The following is a 25,592-nucleotide window of genomic DNA, read 5'->3' as shown; positions in this document are numbered from 1 at the left end:
GGCTGTTGGATGTGACCATGTAGTAACTGTTTCTAATAATGATTTATGATCATCATTCCCGTGCTGTACCATTCTTTCCGGCTTCCATACGCACCAGAGTCAGGCTTTCCATGCTCCTAATGGGACCTGCAATGAATGGCTGGTCAGCCAGCTGGGTCGATGCTACTTTAGTTGCGGTTGATTCGTGCTTCACCAGCTCCAAGAGCCTCTGAAGGGCAACATCCAACGCGTGCAACAAGACGCTTCTAAAAGTATTCGTGAAGGCCAGACAGCCAATCACATCGGCCAGACACGTAGGCTCTCAAAGCCGTGTTGGGATTGACAGAAATCTCTTGGGGGTCGTTCGTGCGATCGGGTCTCTGCCAGGAATCGAGCACAAATCAGTGACTCCAGGTTTCCAACGACAAAATGTAACGGAACCCAACTTTTACACCATATGGTAAGTCGCGGATCGCATCAAAGACCAGCTTCCAAGACGCGATCCCGGACGACATTCGGACGTCGTAGAGAGCCAAGAACTTGAGCCTCTTGCAGCCTCGGATCCAAGTTGCGAGGCGCGTACCATCAATCCGCACAGAGTACAGTTCGAGACTGTGAAGACAAGGCGAAGTAATTGCGCTGAGCTTAGACCATTCCAGACAGTAGTTGCTGCTCACACGCAATTGCTCCAGATTGGATGCTACCCTCGGTAGCAACGCCTATAGTGATTGTACAGTATGATCCTTGCGGTATTACGGCAGTCCGAACTGTACAAACAACCCTTTGAGTTGGGAAAAGTCTAGCTCTGGCCAGCAAGGCATAGTGCTCCAGTCATGCAAGTACTCCATAGGTTCAGACTCCTCTCTTACATAGAGCGACTGAGGTCGGATAGACAAGTTGGTGAGAAGTGTGAAAAGCAGCATCACGGAGTAATCGTCGCGCTCTGTCGAGAAAATTTGGGCTGCTGAGAAACGCAAGAGGAGCGGAGACCAGCTGGCTACCAAGTCTGAGACGTGTGGAAGTACCGTTGCCCAATACGCATCTGCTTCCAGTGTCCGCTCAATGCCATCTTGGGCGTATATCCTTTTCTAAGGCCCACATTCTCGGATTGGTTTGGCCTGACGTGCTGCGAAAGAGGGTCGAGAATGATATGCCCGAATAGCTGATGGAGCAGATTTTCCAGGTAGGGACATCTCGAGTGAACCAAACGGAGGCTTTTGAGGGTTTTCAGGACTTATGGAACGCGATGATCGTGCACAAGTTCGACAACAATCCTGATCAGGACCTCCTATGGTATCCGATAGAGTGCTTGGTGTGAGGCTGGCGCATCTTCGACTTCGCGAAAGGAAGACGTATGCAATGATCTGGAGTGGATGCTATATTGAAGCAAGTCCTGAAAAGTAGAACTCGTAGACTTAGGATCTCTGCCAATGAGCTCACATCCGGTCTGCTGCCTGGCTACATCCTATGTTGGCAGAAGTGATGTGCTTGGCAACATCCCCGACTTCAGCTGTTTTGGGGACCAATGATTGGCTGAGCTGTGGTGCGCTTCGACGCCATCCAAATGCCACGAACACGGTTTCCGTCTGCATGATCGTGAAATATTCCTTGGTAAAACGAGACTACTCACATAGTTCTGCGTGCGAGTACTATGAGGGCATGGGGTACTGAGAGAAAAACAAATTGGCTCGTCGGTATTCGAATCACTCTTGAGATCTGGATCTGTGCGGCAAAGTTCAGATGTGGTAAGAGAGCCGCCTGTTCAAAGTACTGCAGCCACAACTCAGGTGGCGTCGCACCTTCATGACAATTATGCGGTCGAAACAGAGCCCCGCGTTATAGCAGGCTGTCATCCGGGTTACTGTAATTGGTCAATTCTAGCAAAGGAATTGAGGCTTACAGGATGGCTAGCATGCTTAGCAGTCTGAGCCTTGCCCAGGCCTTGACTCTATCATACTTCGACTCAAGTTTCACATTTGAAGAGGAAGATCATCGATGCCGACATAACGCTTCGTTGCGGCAAGCCTGGTCGTCTGTAGCCACGGTTGCAGCGCATAGGCAAGGAGATATCGTCGTGGATATACTCGGTACAAGCTTGTGCAAGAAGTAACTTGCGACCATGCTTGGAGCAACAAGCATTGTGATTCAAACATGGAGCCACGTCCAAGAGGACTGATCGACACTTGTACCTAGATCTGGGAAACTGTCTCGCGTGGCAGCCAGGTCACAGCTCTTCGTACCGACCGCGTGTCGTAAACGGACTATGCCGAACTACTGCTGAAGCGGAGGCGAGACTCATCGATCGACACAGTTCGAGCCTCGTTCGGAAGGATGGCGGAACAATGGCCAGAGGCGTTGTGTCTCCTCACGGAACATGCCCCAAGGTCGTCAAATCGTGCTCTTCAGAAAGTGATTTGAACGCCACTCAGCACACTGGCGCTGCATGAGAACGCGCACCCGCTTTGCGGTTTGGGCTTGAGCAGCCGCTGACAGCACATCGCCGTGATCACTCGCGCAGCCTCTAAGTACCTGAGCAACTTGCAGTCGATCGATCACTCGGAACTCGATTTCCGCAAGGCGACTTCCTTCAGTGACCATGGCATGCCGACGGGGACATCTCATTTAGTTCGAAGCCGTAACAGTCCGTTCCGGACATAAGTAGGGCCCTCTGCTCGTGAGCGATCTGCCTTTCAAGTACGCGCTCGAGCCTCATCGTTCCAAAGCCCAGCATGAAGTGCTCCGCTCTGTTGGCAGGCGTCTTCGCCCTGCACGTGATTGCCTTCCCGTTCGCACTCGAGCAGTTTGCTTCAGAGCAGCTTGCTTCTCTCGACAAACGACAGACAGTTCCCTCTAATACCCCTGGCTCTGCTGCGGCTCGGGCGTTTAGTAGGAGTCGTAAAAATTGCGGTGTTCGGGGCTGCACTACGTTCAGTGCTACCGAACAGTACGTGTCCACCACCGGCACCTATGCCTATGCGAGTCCGAGGGCAGATCAGATCAGAGGACCGTGCCCTGGGTTGAATGCTGGTAAGCATGATGCTGAGCGCCATGTGAGAATACGCTGACAGGAACTCCAGCTGCCAATCATGGGTGAGACTCTCGAAGATCAATATCAGACAAATGTTAATCGTCCATCGCTATCATCCTGTAGTTACCTGCCACGAGCTGGTTATATGACCATCATTGAGACTATCGACGGCCTCAAGGCAGCCTATGGTATGGGTGTTGACCTCGCCGGATTCCTTGCGGCTTATGCTGTCATCGTCGACGGCGATCCAAGTAAGATGGGACGCACTTCTCATATCTGGCTGCGCAGCTGAAGAAGACTTAGTCCTCGGAACCTGGTCCATCGGTGGTCCTCAGCCCAGCAATCTGCTCGCAAAGTCGCTACTTGGCAAGCCTCAAGGTATCTCATACTCACACAATAACTATGAGGGGGACGCCAGTATTGGTCGTGCAGACGCCTACCTCAATGGTGGCGATGCACACTCTTTGATCATCAGCCGCTTTGAGGAAGCGTACCGTGCTACCGACTTCGCTGTGAATGGAGGACAGCGTGATCGCTACACTTTGGACGCCTTCGCGCAGGACTATGGCAAGAAGCTGAACCAGTCCATTGCCACGAATCCATTATTTTTTGCCGCTCCCTTTAGTGGCCTCGTTGCACCTGCTGCGTAAGTTCGTTGGCTGAGTGCAAGGAACGTCGGCCGCTGACCTCTCTCGCAGGTACAACTTTGTCATCAACTTCATGAGCAACCATTCTGCATCCAACCCAACGGGGTACCTGGATGGTAACCAGTTCAAGCAGTTCTTTGGTGTAGCCGGAAGCCCGGGTAACTTCCGATGGCTGAAAGGTCAAGAGAGAATTCCAAACAACTGGTATCGGCGCCCCTCAGATCCTGTCAATGCCTACAACGCCGTGGATGTCTTCCTGGATCTTGGTGCGCAGTTCTTGGCATATCCTTATCAGGTGAAATTTGGAGGCAACACCGGCCGCACAGTATGTTCATGTATTCGGCATTGGATGGAAAGTCAGCTGACCAGCCATAGAATTCCTTCACTGGTGTTGACCTCAGCGCTCTCACTCGGGGAGCTTTCAATGGCGCGAACTTGTTACAAGGCAACAACTTGCAATGCTTCTTCGCGCAAGCTGCTCAGTCCGCTATCCCGGATCTGGCTGGCGCCACACTGGCTGCAGTGAATGGTATAGTCGGCCAATACTTTGGCGCCTTCACCAGTGGCTTGAACTGTCCTACTGTAGGGAAGTACGACCAGACCTTGTTCAACAGGTAAGTCCGGCCCATTTCATCCAGTCACGATCTCTCTGACATGGTATCAGGTATCCGGGAAGATACTACTCTCCTCAGCCACGGCAGGGACAGCCAAATAATTGGTGAAGCTGGTACAAGATGAAATCGCAGACTGGCGCTGATGTCTCGTGCATGAGTTGTTGATCCTCAGCCATTGAGGCGCTCGACGGGGGCAGGTCACGCAGTTCCTTCTGTAGGGTCTTGGCATTTGCGGCTTGGATGCATCGGGCAGCCGTGAATGAAGTCTCATATTGCAATCTTGAAATGTTGTCGAGGCCAGAACAGTGTGAGCAAGGAAGGAGCTTGACCGCGCCGAATTCGTCGCCGCTGCGCTGCCAAGCCACCGCCTTCCATCCTTGCATCTATCTTTAGCATCACAGTATCCTCCGTTTCCCTTTCCCTGTCGCTCAAGCTGCAGTATTGATGAACAGAGTCCAAATCTCGTTTTCCCATTGTCATGCTAGGCAGAAACATGGTTCCTCGGCGGCGGCTCGGAAGACAATCGCATTTCCCGTTCGACCCGTTCACACAACGAGTGGCCGAGAGCCACTTTACGCAACAGGCAGAAGCAACAACCAACCAGGCCAGTACAGCTTCGCCACTGGTCTGCATCATGCATGCAAGCAAGCAAGGACGGAATCTAATAGCTTTCTCAGAGCAAATCGCAAAGCTCTACCTCCATTTGAAACGCCTTGAACCCCACTGATAGGGCGAGACCTGCATGAAGCCGTCCTGCAGCAGCAGAGCAACCGTGGTGGAGACTAATTAGAGCCTTGTTGACTGCATGTCTGTTCTCGACGTGAGGATTTGTAGAAAGGAAAAGAGTAGCACAATCGTTAATGCTCATTGAAGAGCAAAGCAGTTACATTCATTTGTTGCTTTGTGTTACATGCCCTCGCGGTGTAGGGTTTGGGTATCGTCGTCTTATCCGCGTCTAATATCCTTTCGTGCGTTCATTGATGCCCGCATCCGCCTGTCCTAAACTCCAGAAATCCCGTTCCCTGTTGCGGCAGACTGTTCTCTTGTCTTATTCCGTATGTCTCAAATCAATCTCCAAACCAGCGAACACCGTGGCCCATATGCTACATGAAATAAATGTTTTAGCTGTTGAGATCCATCTATTTCCGATGCGAGGCAGGCGGAGGACGCTTCTCGTCGCTGGAAACAGTGCCGCTGGCTTGGTGGAGAACGACAGTCCTCTTTTTGGTTGTGGGGCTGCCCTCTGAATTCGATCCGGCTGTAGAGTAAGCGGATGATGGACCGCCTTTCGTTTCTGTCAGTTTTGCAATACCAAATCACGTGGAACGCTTGCACTGACCCTCGGACTGGTAGTAGCATTCCGCCTTTCTCTCTTGTCGACCCATGGTGATGGTAGTTTGGGTTCAGGACTTTGGTAGTGGAAGGAAATACGACAGTGTCTCCTGAACGGTATTGGATGTTCGCAAGGATTATGTTGTGTGGCAAGAGCTTCCACTGTGATCAGATATCAGGTGTCTGCAGTGTGATGTGGCGAAGTCGCTCCAGTCGACAGTAGTGGACGCTGCGTGTAGTGTGCGAAAGGGAGAGTTTATGAGTGCGACGGGACGTGGTTGTTGGTTGTTTGTGATGCCCGACAGAAGTATATTACACGCAACAGGAGACTCAAGGTACAGTATATATACCGAAGTCTATTGCTGCCTCACGGCAGGGCGAACCTGGTGTCATAGCCCCAAAATACTGGCGGCGTTCCCAGAGGCCGCCTGCTTTCGGGCGCAGCGAAGCAGTCTCGCGATGGATCCTACAGGCCAGGCAGCGCTCGCAAGAGACCATGGACCACACCCGCTCGTTAGGATGACTCACCGAGCGCCGTCCATTAGGATGTCGAGCAAGGCCGCGAGAGCCCGCAAGTTGGCGCGAGTTGGAACCTGCGAACGCATCTGCACGCATTCCAGTGGTGCGGCCCACGCTTGACGCAGGCACTACTCCCGCATCATTGGCCCGTTTCAGGCAGGGCTGACATGCTCTCAGGAGGTATACGTAGACCGCAACAATGCGTCGAGTCCAGTCGCGGCCTGTCAGTTCGAAACATTCCTCATTTCAGCGTCATGTCTTGCTTCGCAACATCCCACGTTGGGCTCGTGTCGCAAAAGGAGGGCGCGAAAGAAATCGCGCGGCCGGGCGGACGTCCGGGCAACGCCTCACTGTTCAAGGATGGCAGTTCTGATGCTTGGACAAATCTGGCAGCAGAATTACTTTGCGAAGGGGGTACACTATCCCGAAGAAGGATAAGTTTTGGTACGGAAAAGCCGATGTCCAATCAACGTCTGGCCTTTGGAAGTGTCGGGTAATGTACCTTGCAGGCCTCATCAGGACTCGAAGATGGATCAGCCCTGTGTCGTCATGCTGCCTTGAGATCATTCTCTCACGACACGCTTCTGGACAGGGCGAGACATTGCGGACATGAGCTCCGCTGTGGGTCGACCACATCTTCTGAATGGGATCTGGAAGCAGACTCAAACGTCAACGCTGTTTCGACCAGAGGGAGCTCGATGACACGCCAACAACGGCTTTCGGTCGACGCGTATCACGACGATTCTGGAACAGGCGGACGCGCCTTCGAGCCATCGACCTTGGTTGCTTGCGCTCGGCTCCGACAAACTGCATCTCTTTGGTCTCCAGGCCCGCTGCGACAGCCTCACTGCAGGGAAGGTTGCAACCGCCCATACTGTAGCGACCGGGCAACTGCCAGTCTTCGTCTCCTTTGGGCTAGTGCACACACTGGTTTGTGCCCAACGTGTTGGGTTCTGATGGATATTCGTAAACACGCCTCTAGGATTGTCAAAGAACAAGGTCGTCATTTCATGGAACAGCCAATACATTTTCTGCGATCCTGCAGACCAGTCCAGTAGCCCACGATTCCGCAGAACGCCGCGTCGATTTGCTTTAGAAACTTCGTAAGATGGTGATGAGGATGCTCTGTTCGTGAGGCGACGGGGTCAACTTGCTGAACCTCGCGTAGATAGGTACGTACCACGTATGCCATCAGCTGTCTCGTGAGCTCTTCCCTCACTGCTGACGACTGAGCTTTCCGTCATGAGGTTGTTGAGCGGGAGATCAAGCCTGTACTGGATGATGTGCCTCAGCCTCATGACCGACCACGTGTGTGGGGGACCAGCAGTGGACAGCAGGATAGAGATCCGGAGGCACTGACGCTTCCGCGTCTCTCGCGACCTTAACCGATTGCCTGCCCTCCTCCGGTGCGCAAGATGCCTCAAATGCGCCGCAGAATGCAGAGCCTCAAGGAGGAAAGACATGCTTAGATCCCTCTGGCAGTAAGTACAGTATTCGAAGTGCGAACCTGGCGGCGAGCTTCTCTTTTACTCTTCGGCGGGAGTGGTGATGAGCAGTCAATCATACCTCCCTAGCGAGACTCGAGAGCGTCGGACGCGGGCGACTCTTTGTCTGCTTTCGATCGATAGAATTGACCGGACAAGCACAGCTGCCAACGAGCGTATACAGCATCCAAATCGAGAAATGTCAACGTCAATGCCAGGGCCCGAAGCTTCTTGTTCATTCAGCGATTCAACTGAGGACGAAACACGATCACCATCGCCATAGGTCTTCGAATGCCGGACTGGCACAGTCGATGCGATTTAGACATTCCAATGCGGAGGTGTCGAGGGCATGGCAAATCTGATGCGGGAATACTGAGCACCGCAGTCCCCACTGCGCAAAGAGTAAGGGCTCGCGGGCTGCTCGTACCTGCTGTTCGGCCTGTTGTTGCACTTGCCGCGTGTGAAAAAGCACTAGCGCGGCGGGTTATGCAGCTAAGCCGGAACGCCAAAACTATTCCATCTGAATTGAACTGAACTTCACCAGATCTGCAACAGTCCATCCACTGCTCGAGCGCGCCGAGCAAGATGTGCGGCGAGTGGGCGCACGTCCTCGACGAGGCCGATACAGCAACTGCTCGACTGATCATTAATCTTCAACTCGATGATCTGGTCTCTCTAGCGGCATGCGACCGCGCCAACAGACGCGGGGACGTCCCAAGTGACGGACAAGTGGCGCGTCAATTGTACGCTGAGGAGCTTCGCGAGTAAGTTCAGGAAGACAGGGGATGCTCGAAGTCGCCAGCTGAACACCTCACAGATATCTTGCCAGACTCGACCCGGCGCCTTCTAACGACGTGGTCTCACCGCAAAGCATGGCTGCGGAACTAATGCAAATCCAACAGCATGCGCTGAGAGACAGTCAAGCGTGTATGAAGCGCCACGAACAGAAGGCCAAGAGGGAAGCAGCCGGCATGTACGCAAATGGACTTGACAGTGACGCGCCTGGCCTCGGCGGAGCGAGCTTCGCCAACCCGACGAGCAACGAGAAGGGCAAGAGGAGGAGGAGTAGGGACGATGCCTCCCGGCCCGCGAAGCGTCTTCAGGTCGACGACGGAGGGCACAGGAAACGTCAAGATTCTCCTCACGATGGAGAATATCCCCTTGATTCAGCCACGGACTTCAGCAGACCGTCGCCAACCATTTCGAATCCGGCACCTCCAATGGTCAGCTCGTTGACAGCGTGGAGTCCTATGCCTTCAGCCGACCAAGAGCTTCTTCAAGGCATATCTAAGCCAATACCAAGGGTCAAGCTACCGCCCGCACGACCCAACAATGGGACCATTGGCACGCCTTTCCAAGCCACCGCCGGTGATGGCCTTTCCAATACCCCAGCGTCTCGCTTCCAGAGCATCACATTCCAGCAGCCGTACCAAGGCAAGAGCTTCGAAGAGTTGAGGACCGAGGACAGTCTGCAAGGAATAAGATACGGCAGAGACAACAGCAACGGCGATGGCAAAGCAGGAAGCTGGGGTACAAGCACTGGCTTTGCTTCACGCCCAGTTGTCAAGCTGCCGGACCCTCAAACGAGTCACTCAGCACAAGATTTTGGATCTTGTTCGTTTGGTGCACCCATACCCGTGTGGTGCAATGACTGCAGGAAGGCAATCACTCCGCTACGCGCTCGCTACACATCCGCCTGCGCAGACAAGCATACCTACTGCATGAGTTGCGTTGAACAACGCTTCAAGTGGGCCATTGCCGACGATGCACTGTTCCCGCCACGCTGCTGCGGTCAAGCTGTCGATCTGGAGAAGGTAAAACTCCTGGTTGACTCGAAGACTATGGCTGAATACCACGCAAAGCGTCTGGCATAGCAAGCCTGGAACCGCCACCCTGTGTCAAGTTGGAGAAATAATCGTTATGGACGTGTCGAGTAGGCTCAGGTGACATACCGAGCGCTCAGAGACTTTAGAACAACGGCATTGTTTATGAGATTGTGCGAAATATTCTGTGATGGTCATCAAAAGTCTGTTCGACAGGAGGAGAGAGTAGTGAGCAGTTATAGTCTGTATTCAAAGAACGAAGTCGCTCGGCGGCCCCTTCTCTCCACTTCCCCGCGTCACTCCATGGCCCGTGCTTGACACTAGCAATGCTCGTCACGTTCATGTGCTTCGGTGTGTTCGGCTGCTCCCTCGAAGTCCAACAACCACTTCTTCCACTATATCTTTGCAGGCAAAATGGATGTCGCTTACGACCACATCCAAGAAGAGGCATTGTCGCCTGCAGAACGCAAGAAAGCCGAAGACGCCGCATCCTCATCCGCCGACAGCACCGAACAACAACCAGCAAACACTCTGAATACCGAATTCCAACAGGCCTTCCAAGCAGTTTCTGCTTCACCATGGGGTGCGAAACTCGGCGGGTGGTTCTCGTCAGCCCGGAAGCAGGGCGAGACATTCTATCAAGACCTCTCCAAAGAGGCAGCCGAGGCGAGTGAGCAGGCTACCAAAGGCTTCTCGAGTCTCAGGGAACAGGTTGTGCAAAGAACTCGGGGCATGAGCGATCTGCAAATTAGCAGAAGCGATGTGGACGGGCCAATTCCCGGGCAAGAGGAGATTCCTGGTGTCGCAGCACCGGCGCAGAAGAAAGAGGAACAGACTGAGGCTGGGGCTTCAAAGGATGCCGACTCGGAGAAGAAAGACGGGGAGAACGTACCAGAGAGCCTCCCTGCAGATATCGTCAAGGAAGCTGCGAGTCTTGTGTCCATATTCCGCACAACAGCAGCGCAGAAGCTCAAAGATCTGCAGAAAGCCGAAGACGCTGCCGACGAGGCTCTGGTCAGATACGGAACGAACTTAAAGAACTTTCTTCGCGATGCGGTCACAATATCTGCGCCCGAAGGCGACGACAAAGCAACCTCAGAAGTGCTCTTCTCTACTGAAGATGCTGGCACAGGAAAGAAGGTCTTCCATAGTACTCGTCTTGACGCTCAGCTACATGCCATCCACACGTCTGCTGCGTCCTTCACAGATGAGCCTTCCGGTGTCGAGTGGGAAAGCTATAGAGCGGGCTTCGACGTTGACAGCAGGACCGATGCGATCGCGAAAGACTTGGACAAATACCCAGAGCTTCGAAAAGCAATGGAGAAGCTCGTGCCTGAGAAGGTTGGCTATAGAGAGTTCTGGATGCGATACTATTATCTCAGAAAAGCCGTCGAAGCCGAAGAGGCGAGGAGGAAAGAAGTGCTGAAGGGTAAGTGTCACTTCAACTACAGCATCGCTTGTCGTTCACCCACGCTAACCAAACCGCGTGCAGGCGCCACTGCAGACCCGGAGGAAGAAGTCAAATGGGACGACGATGATGACGACGAGAACGAAAACGATAGATCCATTACGCCCAACGCAAACGCAGGCTCAAGTAAACAAGCCAGTGCATCTACCACAACTCTTAACGCAACAACCGAAAAGTCCGCACCTGGCAATGGAGACGGCTTGCTCAGTCCCACTGAAGCCCGACGAAGTGAAGATGGGAACAAATCCGTTGCCGATTCGGACGCAAGTTACGATCTGGTTTCAGGAGCTACGAGTCGTGCGCCGGGAAGTCCGAAGGATAAGAAGAAGGATGAGGATAGCGATGACGATTGGGAATAGAGCGGTAAAGGAAGTGTACCCAAGCACAGAATTCTTGCAGGCATTGGCTTGCTTTTGGCGCCCAGAGGCGTTATTGTTGGCAAAGAGACTCGATCGACAGCGTTTACATTATGATACCATTGCTTTCTCCAGGAATTGAAGCTGCAGTGACTCTTGACAACGCAATTGAAAGCTCACATTTCACGAACATGACGGTACGCTGCTCGTGCAATTGGTCACGTCGTGAAAATTCTTCATTCGTTCGTATCTCATCACTTCGTGCCCTTCCTCTAAACTTTTTGCACAGAAAGCCACCAGTACGAGCCTCTAATCCATACATCTAATACAAGAAGGGGACAATCACTCCCACCTCTCTTTCCATTCCTTCGTGATTTTTTCCAAGTCTCGATTCAGTCTCCTTTCATCATCTTCAGTAACTGTGCCTTCCATACTAAGCCTCTTAGCCTTAGTCATGACGCCCTTGAACTTTTCCTGCAAATATACTTCCGCCTCCCTTCTCTCCTTGGCCTTGCGAACCAAATACTTCATGTCATTATCTTCGACCGCTCGCGCAAAGACTTTCCTCATATGCGGGGAATACAATTGACAACTGCAACCAATGCCTTCGCTGTAGACAGGCTGAAGAGTGCGATTGAACTTCTTCGCGAGTGATTTATACTTTTTGATCTCAGGCTCAACAACGGACTCAAAGCAGTCTTCGCACACCGTGAAAGCGGGAGCAAGGTCGGGAATGTAGTGCCAAAGAGCACCAATAAGGAGCGTATCCTTGGTGCACTCCCTCAAGCGAGTCTTTCGTTCAACGAGATCGATCAACGGCATCGGGTCCGCGTTCCGACGAGCAGCGAGTGCTTTCTCGTGCAGTATAACCAAAGCATCGAGGTAAGATGAAAACCGAGTGCTATCCATGCGGATGGCACAAGTACTCTTGGTGTAGGATGCACGTTGTGGCAGTCGAACGAAGATCCCGGAAAGCGTGGGCAGCAGACACTCGATCTTGCGAACGTCGCCGTAACACAAGTGAAAGTCGCGAACGAAAAGCCCGTCTGGGTCGCGCAGGCCGTACCAGTTTTGAACCGATTGTATTCCTCCCGGGCATGGGGCGCTGGTCTCCTCGATATCTGCAATGTCTTGCAACAGTGTCAGGTCCGTACGGTGCTGTTGCAGGGTGAGGAGCCAGGCCAGACGTATCCAAGGTGATCCAAAGGCGCAACGAACTTTTTCGCTGTAGCTCCTCGGAAGTGATCGACGAAAGGAGTTGCGGAATATAGTTCTCTCAAACAACGTATCTATACAGTCAGGACAAAAGTCGATGTTGGTGTGACCCGTGATCGTGTACCAGTCATCTTTGCCAGCTACTGGTTCCTGTCTTGGGCACGCAGGTAGGCCCTTTCTGGACAGAGCAGCAATCTCTTTCTTAGTCTGAGAGGACTCAGCGAAAGACGCCTGCTGAGATGTGGTCATTCGAGGTCGCCCTTCCGCAGCACGCATATCTGTGGTCGTGGTATTGGTGGAAGGGGCGGCAGAGTGCATTCTATGCAAGCTTGGCCGAGGAGGGTGCAAACTTGATTGAGCAGAGCTGCTGGACGCCGGTGTCGAGGTGCCTGACAGCTTTGCAACATCGGACGAAGAAGAAGCCGGGAAGGAGTTTTGCTTGACGGGATTATAGGCGTACTCCTGCTCAGTCGGCATGAACATGGTGGATCCCATAAGGCTGTGGTCTTCCGGATACGGTAGACTTGGCGAGGACTGTGCAGGGGTGAGATCCTGCGGAGAAGCTTTCCGAGGCCAGTCCATTGGTGGCGCAGACAGTGGAGCTGAAGTTGGCGCTGTATCATGTGGGACAGCAGATGACAGCCTTGAAGGTGGCTTGGTACGCCTTGCCGCATTTGCTGCAAGCAGAGCCGTCCAATCTAGATCTGTACGAGGCATGCGTGGAGCATCGCCCGGAGTGCGTGGAGAAGGCGATGTGGGTCGCGAACTGGTTGCAGAAGGTGGCTTGGAGCCAAGCAAGCTGCCCTCGCGAGAGATGCGAGCATCCTTGGAGTAATCTGCGCTTGCAACGGGCGAGCGTGAAGGCGATGGAGGAGCGCCGTTGGCAACAGATCCTTCTCTCGAGACCGGACGAGATTGTGCATAGCTGGACTCCCGAGATCGAGGGTAAGCCTCTGCCGACTTCGGGTCAAGTCTCATACTACCAAAGGAGGAAGGCATGTCCTGAGCTTCACTTAAAGACGTCGCCGCCATGAGAGGAGTAGGTCGGCGTGACTTGTCAGCGCTGAGCTTATTCATGGTCGGCAGGGTGCTTTGCGTGTCTGTATTTCTCCTGGCATCCAAGGCTGACCGACGGATTGGAGGTGCATGAGCAGAGGGCATTCCTGCCGTTTCGCTGCTCATGGCATTTGGAAGATTAGTGAAAGAGCCGCGGGGACTCTCAGTCAAAGGCAGCTCGGTCAGCCGCTTGCCACTTCCACGAAGGCTCTTCGCATCGGCTGGCTTGCGGTCATTATCACTGTCGTCGATGGCACTTTCATTGCTGCTCCTGTCCGATGTGAAGTAGTCACGTCGCTGTCGAGTGCTTGGGCTTATCCGGCCAGAATCTCTACGCGGCGATGAGGGTTTGGGCCCGCTGCCATCGAGGCGAGCCCCGCGGCCGCTTGCGGCAGATGATGGCGGAGTTAGATGGCTACTCGAAGAGGACTGCTGTGATAGCCTGGTCGGTCTGGTGTAAGCGTACGGCGTGGCAGTGCGGTCGGTGGCCTCGGGCACGCGCTGGTCATTCTTGTTGATCTCCAACCTGGAAGGCCTTCGGCGAGCCTTGCGTAATTGCTCGTCCTCGCTGGTGGGCGGTGTGGGCAGAGTGCCAGAGCTGCTTTGGCTTGACTGTTTCAGCACGAAGCGGCGTTCGTGCTGGTTGACGAAGTCTGGATTGTCGACAATGACGGGATCCTGGTCGATGGAGCCACGGGATGGCACCTCATCTTTGCCAATTCTCTTCAGTAGGAGCAGCGAGTCGGCCTCCTTCCGCAGGGCCACAGCCTCGTCTTCGGCACAGGGCTGAGGCGGCCACGAGCGGCGCTTGCGTAGTGGGTTGCGGTATGCCTGAGACGTGGCGGAAGTGGACGGGGGAGGCGGGTAGTGGTATCGTGGGTCATATCGATCCGTACTCGGGCGACTCGAGTATGTTCTGCTTGACGGCTCAGCCTCACTGCCTGTCACCTGCTGCACCCGCGGTCGGGCATACCCCGCTCTTGCATCGGTGGGGGAGGGCGGCGCGTGGGTTGGACGTGAGGGCCGCGAAGCAGCAGGAGTGGTGGGCGCGTAGGGGTCGTGGTAGCGGCGGTCCATCTGGCAGGCGGGTCGTGTCAAGGCATCAGTCGTGAGTCGTAGCAGCACAGTTCATATCAGCGTTCACGGCCTGGCATTCGGCGGGAAAGACAGCGGGAGGGGTCGTGGAAGAAGAACGCGGTCATGTCGCTGGTCGTCGCACCAAGGCCCACATGTTCGTACGGCCCTGGTTGAGGTGCAGTGCGGTGCGGTGCAGTCCAGCCGAAGCTGCTGCGCCCAGAGGCTTTTCGCACATGTGGCGTGACGCATGCTCGACGGACAAGCTATCACCACAAGACGCCCGTCTGCAGCAGCCCGCAGCATTACGAACGCGCGCCCAAACTTTCCCCTCGATCAACGACGACGGGAGCATCCGGCTGTCGAATGCGAAGGGAGCGCACGCTGGCCATGTCTCGGCTGGTCTGTCCCAGCAGAGTGGCGATTGGCGCGCCGCATCTTCACCGCCACGGCCTGCATTTTCCCTACATACCGTGAATCATTGTTGGGCGAGTACTTGCCCGCGATACCTGCACCAGCACGCCAGAGACTCGAGAGCAACCAGCGCCAGGCACAAGAGCGCGACTCGTCCGCGCTATCCGGCGCGCATGCACGCCAACTGCACCCATCAGCGATCGCGCCATGATGGCCTGCATAGCCACGCCTTGAGGGATTACAGTAGCTCCGCGAGCTCCCTCTGCCCAGCATCAGATGAAGCGCAATTGAGGCCGCCCCCGACTCCACACGGTGGATAGACGAGTATGGAGTCCTGAGAGCTTGCCGGTCGATGATGCTGGGCGAAATGCTCGGTCGTGTGCTCATGCGCTCGATCGGCGGCCAATTCCCTATAAGACACGTGGAGACGCTGTTGGGAAAGCTGCTACCGTAGACTTTGGCTGGACGTTGAAGACCCTGTTCTGCCTGGGTCTGCCAGCGAGCCAGCCGTCACCGTCACCGCGACAGCCGCTGCAATTGACTTTCACAGCAGAAGCAGAATCGCACCCTCTCCACTGCGCTGTAGACGTCGCCAAATGCCGCCGCAGAGTCCCAAGCCTCCTCAAGGACTGAACGAGAACGCGTGACGTGTTCCATCCACTCCACAAGATTTGGGACGCGCCGAGCTTCCGATGGAGCATGGCAGCTCTCTGTGCGCGACTTTCCGGTACTTCAAAAACACGCGTTGCGTTTCCACATGTTGCACAAGACCGGGTCTTCAGAAGCAAGTGGGCGAGCGAGCGTGCCACTCACTGCACAGCCTCGGAGTCACAACAGCGAGACTTTTGACAATACTATTGATTCGGACCAGAGCTGCCTTGTTGGAGTGATGCTACTGACAGAACGATCCGGTGTACATCTTCCCATGCGGCAGGTGCGCGCGTGCCCAAGTGCTCCCACACCTTGACGATTTTGACCACGTCGACCTGGAATTGGTTGGCACAGCTCATTCACATTCGCATCTCAACGGCCTTGACCCTACATCAATCAGACTCGACGCCTTCCGCCACGAGACAAACTGGCACCTCATGCAGGACTGAACTTTGACTCCGCGATCAAGCAAGAACCCAGCAGACGGACACTGCCACCCTTCTCATCCGTCACTCTGCATTCCTTGGGACTGAACTACTGCAATAAGACAGCAACATACTCCCGTCCGGCGATACAATGGTTTGCAGTCGACGCTCCACGCTGTTCGATCAACGGGTCGGAAGCATGCTGATACTGCCTCTTGCTGGCACTTGAGACGTGTCGACGGGCTGTGTTCATCCCCAACGCAACCTGATTCTACCCACTCAAATGCCCATCGACATATCGGCCAACATTTTTGCGCCATTCCTTGTTGCATGCTATGTGTTAATCATAGCGATGGATACATCAGACTGATCTTCGCTGCCGTAACCGCAAAGGCGTCGCCACCGAACCGCATTGCTTGGCTTCGTTGACGAAGTCATTGAGCATCCACTTGCTTCCACACTTCCGCCTGCATGCCAGTGGCAGCATCGTTGGGAGATCTGGAACTTCTGCCGCTCTGCTCATCTCGGACAGCCATTCTCTTGTCGGAGGACGAGAAACAGCGAATGCCGTCAAGTGCCGGAAGCCGTGTCTTCGCCAAGAATCACTATGCTATCCACGCGACCGGCTGTGTCCGTTGCCGCCCTCGGTCTAGGCTAAAACTGTGGAAACTTGCTCAATGTCAAACTCTTGACCATTTCGCCCGCCCACTGTTGCGGTTCTTGTAGTTTTGAATGAATTGAAGCAGTAGGTGGGCCAGTTGCACAAAGAGAGCGCCTTTCATACTTCTCAAACTTGCTCAACGAAAGTCTTGGCATCCTATTGACCTACATTCCTTGAGCGACCAACCTAGAAAGAGACAATGCCATTCAGGACCCTGTGAGATCTGGAGGTGTATGCTGACTCTCACTTTCTATTCACCGGAGGACATAGCCACGTGGAAGTAAACCTTCTCGACTGGGTACCACGATGGCCTCCAACGACCACATCTTGGTCGCTCGACAACATATCCAGAACCACAGCGAGTCAAATACTCATTACTGGGCATATCCTTCTCGGACCTTACCCTGCACCAATGATGCTGGGTCCTGCGAGTACCTCGAGCAGGTCTACAGCGGCCATGTCCGATCCATGCTGTACACTTTTATTCTCTGGGGCGTGATCTTGGGCATCTTCCTCCTCTGGGGTATCGCACGAATATGGAACTCCGGTCGAGCATCACATGGCGCAGCAGCCTTATTCTTCGAAGTCGCTTCAAGGTTTCGACCACTACGCCGACACCTCCTCCCGGACGCTCCTATGCGATGGCTATTCGGACGAGTCTCCAGAGTACAAGTTGCCATTCTCTCCGTCATGACGGCCTACCTCATTATCTTCACCTTCGTCGGCATGGAATATCGGATGTGGAAGACGCCCGTCAAAGGCACCGATCTCTTCAACACTCGTTCCACACTTGGAACCTGGAGCGATCGAATCGGAGCCCTGGCGTACGCTCTCACTCCTTTCGCTGTGCTGCTCTGCATGCGCGAAAGCGTGTTGAGTCTCATCACCGGCATTCCATACCAGCATTTCAATTTTCTGCATCGCTGGCTGGGCCGCATCATCTTTGCGCAGTCACTCCTCCACACCATCGGCTGGACAATTATCGAGGCCAAGCTGTACCAACCTCAACCTACCGTGGCGGAGAAATGGATCAAGCAACAGTACATGATCTTCGGCTGTATTGCCATGATCCTCATTCTGCTTCTCACGGTCTTCAGTCTGAAGCCCGTGATCAGATGGACGGGATACGAGTTCTTCAAAATCACACATTGGTTCATCGCTATCTTGTACATCGGAGCATGCTGGGGACATTGGGATAAGCTGTGGTGCTGGATGGTGCCGTCGCTTGCACTCATCGCAATCGACCAAAGTATTCGAGCGTTCCGAACACTGTACATCCATCTCGGCGGCAAACGGACTTCTGGCCTTGGGTTCATGTGTGCTCAAGCTGAGCAGCAAGTTTTGACTGATGACAACGGAACAGTCCTTCGATTGGACTTTGACTACGAACATCGGAACCTCGGAGGCTGGGAAGCCGGACAGCATTTCTATCTCACATTCCCGAGCTTGTCGATCTGGCAAGCGCATCCTTATACTGTGTCCAGCGCTCCGGATGTGAGGAGTAAACTGCAGCATCATACATATCTCATCCGAGTTCGAGATGGTCAGACGAAGAAGTTGGCCGCGCTTGGGCATGGAGTAACTGTACCTGTCATCCTATCTGGGCCCTACGGCAACGCCTTCCCAAGCTACGAGGCGCAACATGTCCTCGCGGTCGCCGGTGGCACAGGCGTGACGTTCACCTGGCCGATAATTATGGAAGCCGTCCGACAATGTACTTTCACCGCCGCTGTCGTCGACTTCGTCTGGGTCGTACGCAAAGCGGAGGATCTCATGTGGTTATCAAGCGAACTGGGTCAAATGAAGAAATTGCTTGCTGAGAAGCTAGGCCTTAGCATCTCCATCTACGTAACAAGAGACGTCAAGCACACGATCAAAGGCAAAGAGAAACTTTCCTCTGACGAGAGCAACGAGAAAACGAAAGAATCCGGCATTGAAACAAGTGTTTCATCACTATCTGGACGCTCTACGCTCTCGCTAGACGAATTGCTTTCGAGCACAGACTCGAGATTCCGAGTGCATTGGTTGAAAGACCATCATCCTTCTGTTGCAGAAATCGTGTTGGACTTCGTGGAGAGAGCGAAGGATATTGGTGGCGGGTTGGAAGTCGTGGGTAGTGGGCCTGAGGCTATGGGGTCGGATCTGAGAGCTGCGGTTGCGCGAGCTAACGTGAGCGAAGCTGTGAACTTTTATTGGGATTCGAGAGGTTGAGGAGCTGGAGAGAAAGCATTTTGTTAGCGTTTGCATGAGATATGAAGTTATGGTATTGCATTACTCTGATGATGGAGGACTAACAAATGTCGGCGAGGTTGGGTCGTGTACGCGTGCCAGCGTGGTATGAAGTCGAGTGATTGACTGAACAGAGGAGTCTCGGCCGTAGCATAAGTTCCCACCATTTGAACACCAATCCTTTCAACTATGCTCAATCAACCAGGCCGGATCAAGACCTCCGGCTACAGGTCGCCAACGATTCAGGTCCGCCATAAGCTCGGTCCACGTCGCAGCTTTCGATGTCTGCGCCTGACGAATAATGGCCCAAACAAAGCTCTGGAAAGTGCAAGGCCGACGTAGACTCATATTCGTAGGCGTCTGCTTCGTCATATATATCCATCTGCACCATCTGAGAAGGTTCAGCCAATGCGGCTCCTTGGCTAGCTGAAATTGTATGTTGAACCCTCTATCGAAGACATTTTGGAACTTGTACAGTCCCTTGACGTCGCAGTTACGAATGATGAAGGTGAATCCATTCTGCTTCGCGTCGGGTTTGGCGGCATGTAGCGAGCAGACCTGGGAGCTTGAGGCTTGGAAGGATTTTGATTCTCTCCTTTTCGAGCACGACGTACTCGTAGATTTTGTTTCGCAACTCGGGTGGAAGGCCGAGTAATGAGGCTTTCTCCTAAAGATGGGTCAGTAATCCAGCAAGGAAAGTAATGCCAGCACGCGCCGTTGCTTACCTTCTTCTGCACGACAACGCTGTTCGTGTCCGTTGCATTGTGAGCGATCTGCTTCTCGGTGGTCGTTTCTGAGGCTGCATAAGTGGCAGCACTCGTAGCGATTGGTTCTACGTCTTCTCCTTTCCGGCGTTTGTTTCGACTCGATGGTCCGTCTGCTAAGCGCTTGAGCGCCATTGTTGACGACGATGAAGGCAACTGATGGTGGGTGCAGAAGCAAGTAGAAGATGAGTTGGACCAAGATGCGTATGAGCAGTGAACCAGAAAGCCGGCAGAAGTAGACTGTGGGCGGGCTTCGCCAAGCTTTGCCCATTCACTCGACCAACTTTGTTCACCTCCCTCGTGTGACCAGCCAGTAACGGTTAAAAGGACAGCAGTGCCGCTCTAATGGAGGGAGTTTTACTACCGTCGATGAGCTTATGTCTGCGCGTCTACTTGTTCCGAAGTCTTGACTATTGTCAGCATGAGGCACCATCGCTTCTCCTTGTTTGTTCCCAGCTCTGCGCCTGTAGACCATGGTCTGCCAGTCCGAGGTCTCGGTGTACTCGATAGTGCGGTATTCATACGCTTCTGCTTTGACTGGGCAGAGAACATGATCTCATGATTGGCAAGGACGCAGTTCTGCTGCCACCACATGTCTTTGGTCTCGTACCGGGTTTGCCGATATGTGGATAGTAGGCCTGGGACTTTGAAACTCCAGTTTATGTTTATATGATCTTTGATCAAGGCGTACTCGGACATGGTCTTTCTCAGCTCCACTGGCAGGCCGAGGAGAGATGGGCTATTCTAGACATTCTCAGCTGGGATGGTGCAAGTGCAGGTTGGCTCGAGAATTCTCACTTTTCCTGTCGCTATAGCAGTGTCTAGGGCTTGCGATGATGCCTTTCGGTCTTCTGTTCCAATGGGACATCTTCCGTAGTTGGGTTTTGTGTAGTCGTGCTGGGGAAAGTGGCGGAGGTCAACATTTCTGCAGATTTGCTGCCTGACCTGTGTCTACATCGTGGATCGTCTACATCGCAATTGCTGGCCATGATCAGCAATGCTCCGTGCAATAATATTCGTATGAATTGACGGGCTGCGAAAACGAGTTGAAAGTCAGCTTAGAATGAAGGCAGAATGTGAGAAGCATGGAACTAGACCAAGTTGAGGCCATGAGCTGTCGTATCTTGTCCAATGATCTTGGTCGTGTCATAGAATAGAGGCATATCCTGTAGAGACTTCGATGCGTGGTTCGACTTTAACGTGTGCGTATCAGTGTCTCAGAATTCCGTGCGTCATGCATGCGTTTACGTGTAACGGAGCAAGCAAAGCGCTCAGCTCATGGCAAAGAGTGAGGTCGTTCTGCGGTCTCGCTATCGATCACTTCCCGTCACCCTCGCCATCTGCCTCAGCATCTGCCTCGGCCTGAGCTTCAGCTTCAGCCTCCTCCGCGGCCTCCTGCTCCTGCTCCTCCGCATAGGCCTCCTCGCACACCTCCTCAAAGTGCTCTTCGGCCATTTCGCCCATCTTGTCGATCGATTTTGTTGGGGTCCTTGCTTGTTGTGATGATACTGCAGCCAGTTAGTCGTCGATTATGCCGCAGTTTGAGGTCATGCTCACATGTTCAGTGTCGATATCGATGTTGATGACAGTATATTGGTCTTCGTTTGCGGAGTACCGAGTGGCGATAAGGGAAGAATGTTGCAGTGGAAGGTGAGTGCATTGATATACTGGAGAAAATGCATGTTTGCTGCGCCCAGAGGCGGCAAGCTGCATGCATCGTGCCGTATTCACCTTGTCCCGTGTCCCGGATGACACAAGTGCACACAGAATGCCTTCTTTCAACCCCTCAACTGCGACGACCTCGCCGAATTCACATGGGCGATGCATGTGACGTTGCTGAAGCCAAAGAGCTGCCGAAAGAACGGCATTTCGCCTTTCCAGTGCAAGTGTTCATGTTTGCCCAAAATTGCGCACGCTCGATTCATTGCATATCACTGCAGACTTCCGAAACCCGGAAGGCAATGCCGTCCGGAGGTAAACCAGCACCCGTATCAATAAACTCTAGCCCATTCTGGGTGAACCAAAGCAGCCACAGGTCTCCAGAGCTGTAAAGCACGTTCGCAGTCATTCCAGTTAGCCGCGCCAGGCTCAAGAGCCATGAGAGTAGCCGCCCTCATGACCTGGCGTCCACTCCATGGGTTTGTGACTCGAAAGCAGTGACGCTTGTGCTCGAAGACGAATTTGCACCACTCCATGAGAGCCTTCCAGTTAAGACGACCGGATGCATAAACAATGACGCAAACGTCCCGTGGCAAAGGGCCTCCGTAAAGCGTGTGGAAAGCGTACAGCAATCGAACGTTGCAGTCTACGGCAGTGTACGTGAACTTGTTCCTCCAGAACCACATCATTCTCGTTTCACTTCGGATCTGGCGGCAAGTGGCTAGCAATGCGGGTTGTTTGAGTCCAGACGTAATCTGGATTCGATCAGGTTGCAAGAGGGAATACTCGTAAATGATGTTCCGCAGGTCAGCAGGCAGATCGAGTAAGCCCAAGGAGTACTGTTCAGTTGTCAGTTGGCTCTCTACCCGATGCATGATAATGGCAAGGTCCCTCGAACAAGCAATGTTTCATTGAAGGTCACAAGTAAGTGAGGCAGATGGCGCGGAACTCCTACCTCCTTTGCGGGCTCTGCCACCTCACTCGAGGCGCCCACCAAGTTGACCGAAGACTGCCGATAGTTCACTGTTTCCTCCGCATCGTCTGGAGGAGTTGCAGCAGATGGCGGGCACTCCATTGCCGTCTCGTTTGGGAGAGCCTTGTTCTGGCGAGATTCGCCGTCCTGTGCTTTGCTTTCAGTGGTGAGCATGATCACGAGTGGGTGATGTAGACACAAGTTTCGTGCGGGTCGAGGAACTGAAGCCGATGTTGAAGTGGAAAGTCGAGGATGTAAAGTGTGTCGTACAGCAGGAAAGAGCGAACATCGACGTTTCCGTCAACCTACCACAGTGGCTTATCGCACCTGCCTCTTTCTGAGTTGAATTGTGCAGAATGCATGCTGGCTGAGCTCCTTCCGCATTCTTGTTCGGGTTGTGCTGTGGCTCTGGTGCGCTTCTCAGACTTGTCCACTGTTCCAAGGATGCTCCAGCGAATCGCCATCACCCTCAAAAAGTCTACTCATCTGGCGGGAGCAAGAAGATTACGCGTATTTCATGCTGTGAGTGAACAGATGCAGATTTGATGCCAAAGGAAGGAGAAGGTCAGGCCTTGGCAGCCGGTGCTGGTGCAAGCCCCACGTCAAACCTCAAGTAAATGCTCTCCTCCTCACAACAACGCAGCATGTAGAGAAATTGATTGGCTGTTGTTGGTATTGACCGACCGGCATGGCCTCATCCACCGCACAAACAAGCTCCGCTCAAAAGCCCTCACCCACCGCAAACACCAAACCGAATCGGCTTCCTGCTCCCACGCTCTTTGTCGCGCCTCCGTCTCGCAATGCCTCCAACCTTAGCATATCGCGTCAACAGCCCGCAGAGGCCACCGCGAACGTCAGACGAGACCCCGTGAACAGACACAAATCCGCTCTTTCCCGATCCCGGAATGCCACAGACAATGCTTCGTCGCCTACTGGGGAGGATGACAACAGCCCGAAGACACAAGCCTCTTATGGCACAGCACAGCCTGGAGTCATGAAAGCCTCTGACCGAGAAATTGAAGCAAAATGGCAAGAAATGCAGAATACGCTCAACGAGGTCGAGCTCACAGCACAATCATCCACACAAGTCTTCGGAGAGACTCACGCAAAGGCCTTGGACGACTTGAGGAGGGCACAGATCGAGCTAGCTCGAGCTTGGGGACGCGGTGATCAAGACGAGAAGGATCTTCATCCTTTCAGTATTGATCGCTACAAAGGTGCCGAGGACATTGCGCGGGACAGAAGCAACGTGCACAGGCGAGGACGAGGGGACACGAATGCATCGGCGAGCACGGCTCTGTCTGACGAGAGTCTGAGATCGGATGTCACAAACAAGAGCGGAAGGAGTCAGCTGGAAGACGAAACAAAGCAGGACATTAAGCTGGCATCGGAAAGGCGCGCGGCGAATGAGGCCTATTTCAAGAAGGTGGATGGCGGAGTCAGGGAAGTGGTGAAGAAGCTGGAAATCGTCGCTGAGGCTATGCGAGGCGTGGAAAGTGAAAGCAGGAGTCTGTGGAGTGAAAGCTCCACAGACCTGAGCGGAAGCGCCAGTACGAGGCAGAGAGAGACAAGCGACGAGACGAGGGATGGTAATGGCAAGGGAGAGTCCAGTAAAGCGCCTCCCGGATGAAGAACTCGACCATGAAAATTGCATTAACTCACCGGGATACGGCGAACATATCTGCGATTGGAGTGCTTCGGAGTATGCGAGGAGACCCTCTAGGCTACTGTGGTGCTGCACGGGCTGTAAGAACAGCCCTGTACATTGATATCGCAAGCACTTAGCATCGCTCCCAGCGCCCATGGGAAATGGCGTAGCTCACGCTCTCTCACAGCATCGTGGGCTTCGCGCTGGAAATCGATGCGTCGCCGACGCTAGCATGCAGTGTCCAGGACGAGAAAAAGGTACCTGACAACTGCTGACACCGACGCGCGGTATTCGCAATCGCATTCTCTGCCTCGCGCATGTCACATCGAAGCGATCTCTCACAAGGACTCTTCACATTATGTCATTTGGCAAGCTGTAGCTCTGGGGATCGCGCTGATGGATCTTCGATGGGATCGGCATCGGTTGCCGTCACCGCCGCCAAGAGCAACATCCATTAGCTTGGACGACAATGCAGCGCTTCACGATGGAGAGAGTATGGCTGACACGGGAAAGAGATGCTGTGTTTGGACGGTAATGCAGCGATTGGGTCGCTTTCCTGCGTTGTCGCGCGTAGGCGGGCAACAGGCTAGGTCGCAACGAGATGTTACTCCACTGTTGCGGTCAGAGTGATATATACCTTTGCATCATTCTGCGGGGTGAAACAGATTCAACGCTGTGTGACCATTGTCGACGTCGCAAATATCAGCGTCTCACGTTGCGCGACGGACATTGGCGACAAAGATCGCGAATGAAGTCAGACACATTTACAGCCAGCTCTCCATACATACAAGCTTTACGCAAACACACTGACCTAAGCAGACTGCATTTCATTGCTTCGAACAAGATCTCGTGAAGACATCCTCATTGATCGAAAAGACGCGCTGAAGTCTGACATGCATTGCACAGTAAGAAGATATTGGTCCTCGACAAGGCGATTCAAAGACATGAACTAGTGCACCAGGCCGACCGCCCATCCAGTATCGCAATACAGCCTCACTAATGGGAGGTCGAATCCTACACTGCTATATGTGATTTGACAGCAAGACAGTAGCTGGTACCAGAAGCAGCGGCCTGCGAACATGAACTAGCGTACCGCACGCCAAGTGGATCGAAGGTCTACGCCCACAATTCACAGACGTCGACCAGCATTTCCTGAGAAATTCTCACAAGCAGTACCACTGCCATATCCTTCCTCCAAACGTGACTCTAGCTGCGGCAAGCTTTTGTGAAGACTTCGCTTGTCCATTTTCCCGGATGACAGTTGACAGCTTTCGTCTCGCCCAACTCTTGGTCCAAAGTACCGATTCGCCGTACCATAGGAACTCGCCTAGTCAACTGCGATCCGACCCCTTCACACCATTCAAGCAAATCCCCTCAATACAACCACAGTCATCTGCTAGTGAACCAGCAACACAAGCCAGTCGGAGACAACGCTTAATTATTCCCGGTGGTCTGACACAACCAACAAGCTCAAAGACACGTACCGGAAGGCGCGGCATACAAGCAGCTGGTTCATCTGACAATGAGCAGGATCAGATTGGGTTGCCCTAGAGGCGACCAACCAGAACACGTA

The 25,592-nt window shown here is 53.6% G+C and overlaps 8 protein-coding genes across 8 annotated transcripts; 5 read left to right on the top strand and 3 right to left on the bottom strand.

Annotated features, from left to right (window-relative positions):
• Positions 1–2,708: 2,708 nt before the first annotated feature.
• Positions 2,709–4,376, top strand: CKM354_000255100 (uncharacterized protein; the record flags this gene model as incomplete). The annotated part of the gene is made up of 7 exons (XM_044797712.1): positions 2,709–3,006; positions 3,057–3,069; positions 3,131–3,258; positions 3,311–3,653; positions 3,706–3,979; positions 4,030–4,268; positions 4,319–4,376. 7 exons carry the CDS (start codon positions 2,709–2,711, stop codon positions 4,374–4,376), a joined length of 1,353 nt encoding a protein of 450 aa, XP_044653647.1.
• Positions 4,377–8,188: 3,812 nt separating this feature from the next.
• CKM354_000255000 (uncharacterized protein) lies at positions 8,189–9,477 on the top strand (the record flags this gene model as incomplete). The annotated part of the gene is made up of 2 exons (XM_044797711.1): positions 8,189–8,367; positions 8,421–9,477. 2 exons carry the CDS (start codon positions 8,189–8,191, stop codon positions 9,475–9,477), a joined length of 1,236 nt encoding a protein of 411 aa, XP_044653646.1.
• Positions 9,478–9,840: 363 nt separating this feature from the next.
• Positions 9,841–11,253, top strand: CKM354_000254900 (uncharacterized protein; the record flags this gene model as incomplete). Its single annotated transcript, XM_044797710.1, has 2 exons — positions 9,841–10,855; positions 10,919–11,253. The coding sequence occupies 2 exons, from the start codon at positions 9,841–9,843 to the stop codon at positions 11,251–11,253; spliced, it is 1,350 nt and encodes a 449-aa protein (XP_044653645.1).
• Positions 11,254–11,592: 339 nt separating this feature from the next.
• CKM354_000254800 (uncharacterized protein) lies at positions 11,593–14,598 on the bottom strand (the record flags this gene model as incomplete). The annotated part of the gene is made up of 1 exon (XM_044797709.1): positions 11,593–14,598. One exon carries the CDS (start codon positions 14,596–14,598, stop codon positions 11,593–11,595), a length of 3,006 nt encoding a protein of 1,001 aa, XP_044653644.1.
• A 2,454-nt stretch (positions 14,599–17,052) lies between these two features.
• Positions 17,053–18,957, top strand: CKM354_000254700 (uncharacterized protein; the record flags this gene model as incomplete). The annotated part of the gene is made up of 1 exon (XM_044797708.1): positions 17,053–18,957. The coding sequence occupies one exon, from the start codon at positions 17,053–17,055 to the stop codon at positions 18,955–18,957; it is 1,905 nt and encodes a 634-aa protein (XP_044653643.1).
• Positions 18,958–19,158: 201 nt separating this feature from the next.
• CKM354_000254600 (uncharacterized protein) lies at positions 19,159–19,874 on the bottom strand (the record flags this gene model as incomplete). Its single annotated transcript, XM_044797707.1, has 3 exons — positions 19,159–19,540; positions 19,590–19,642; positions 19,701–19,874. 3 exons carry the CDS (start codon positions 19,872–19,874, stop codon positions 19,159–19,161), a joined length of 609 nt encoding a protein of 202 aa, XP_044653642.1.
• A 1,856-nt stretch (positions 19,875–21,730) lies between these two features.
• Positions 21,731–22,545, bottom strand: CKM354_000254500 (uncharacterized protein; the record flags this gene model as incomplete). Its single annotated transcript, XM_044797706.1, has 2 exons — positions 21,731–22,237; positions 22,354–22,545. The coding sequence occupies 2 exons, from the start codon at positions 22,543–22,545 to the stop codon at positions 21,731–21,733; spliced, it is 699 nt and encodes a 232-aa protein (XP_044653641.1).
• Positions 22,546–23,059: 514 nt separating this feature from the next.
• CKM354_000254400 (uncharacterized protein) lies at positions 23,060–24,001 on the top strand (the record flags this gene model as incomplete). Its single annotated transcript, XM_044797705.1, has 1 exon — positions 23,060–24,001. One exon carries the CDS (start codon positions 23,060–23,062, stop codon positions 23,999–24,001), a length of 942 nt encoding a protein of 313 aa, XP_044653640.1.
• Positions 24,002–25,592: the final 1,591 nt, after the last annotated feature.

Source organism: Cercospora kikuchii (genome assembly GCF_019650295.1).
Source record: "Cercospora kikuchii DNA, contig_00002, whole genome shotgun sequence".
In the NCBI taxonomy this organism is placed as follows: domain Eukaryota; kingdom Fungi; phylum Ascomycota; class Dothideomycetes; order Mycosphaerellales; family Mycosphaerellaceae; genus Cercospora; species Cercospora kikuchii.
Note: the sequence above shows the minus strand (reverse complement) of the source record. Positions and strands in the feature narration are given on the sequence as shown.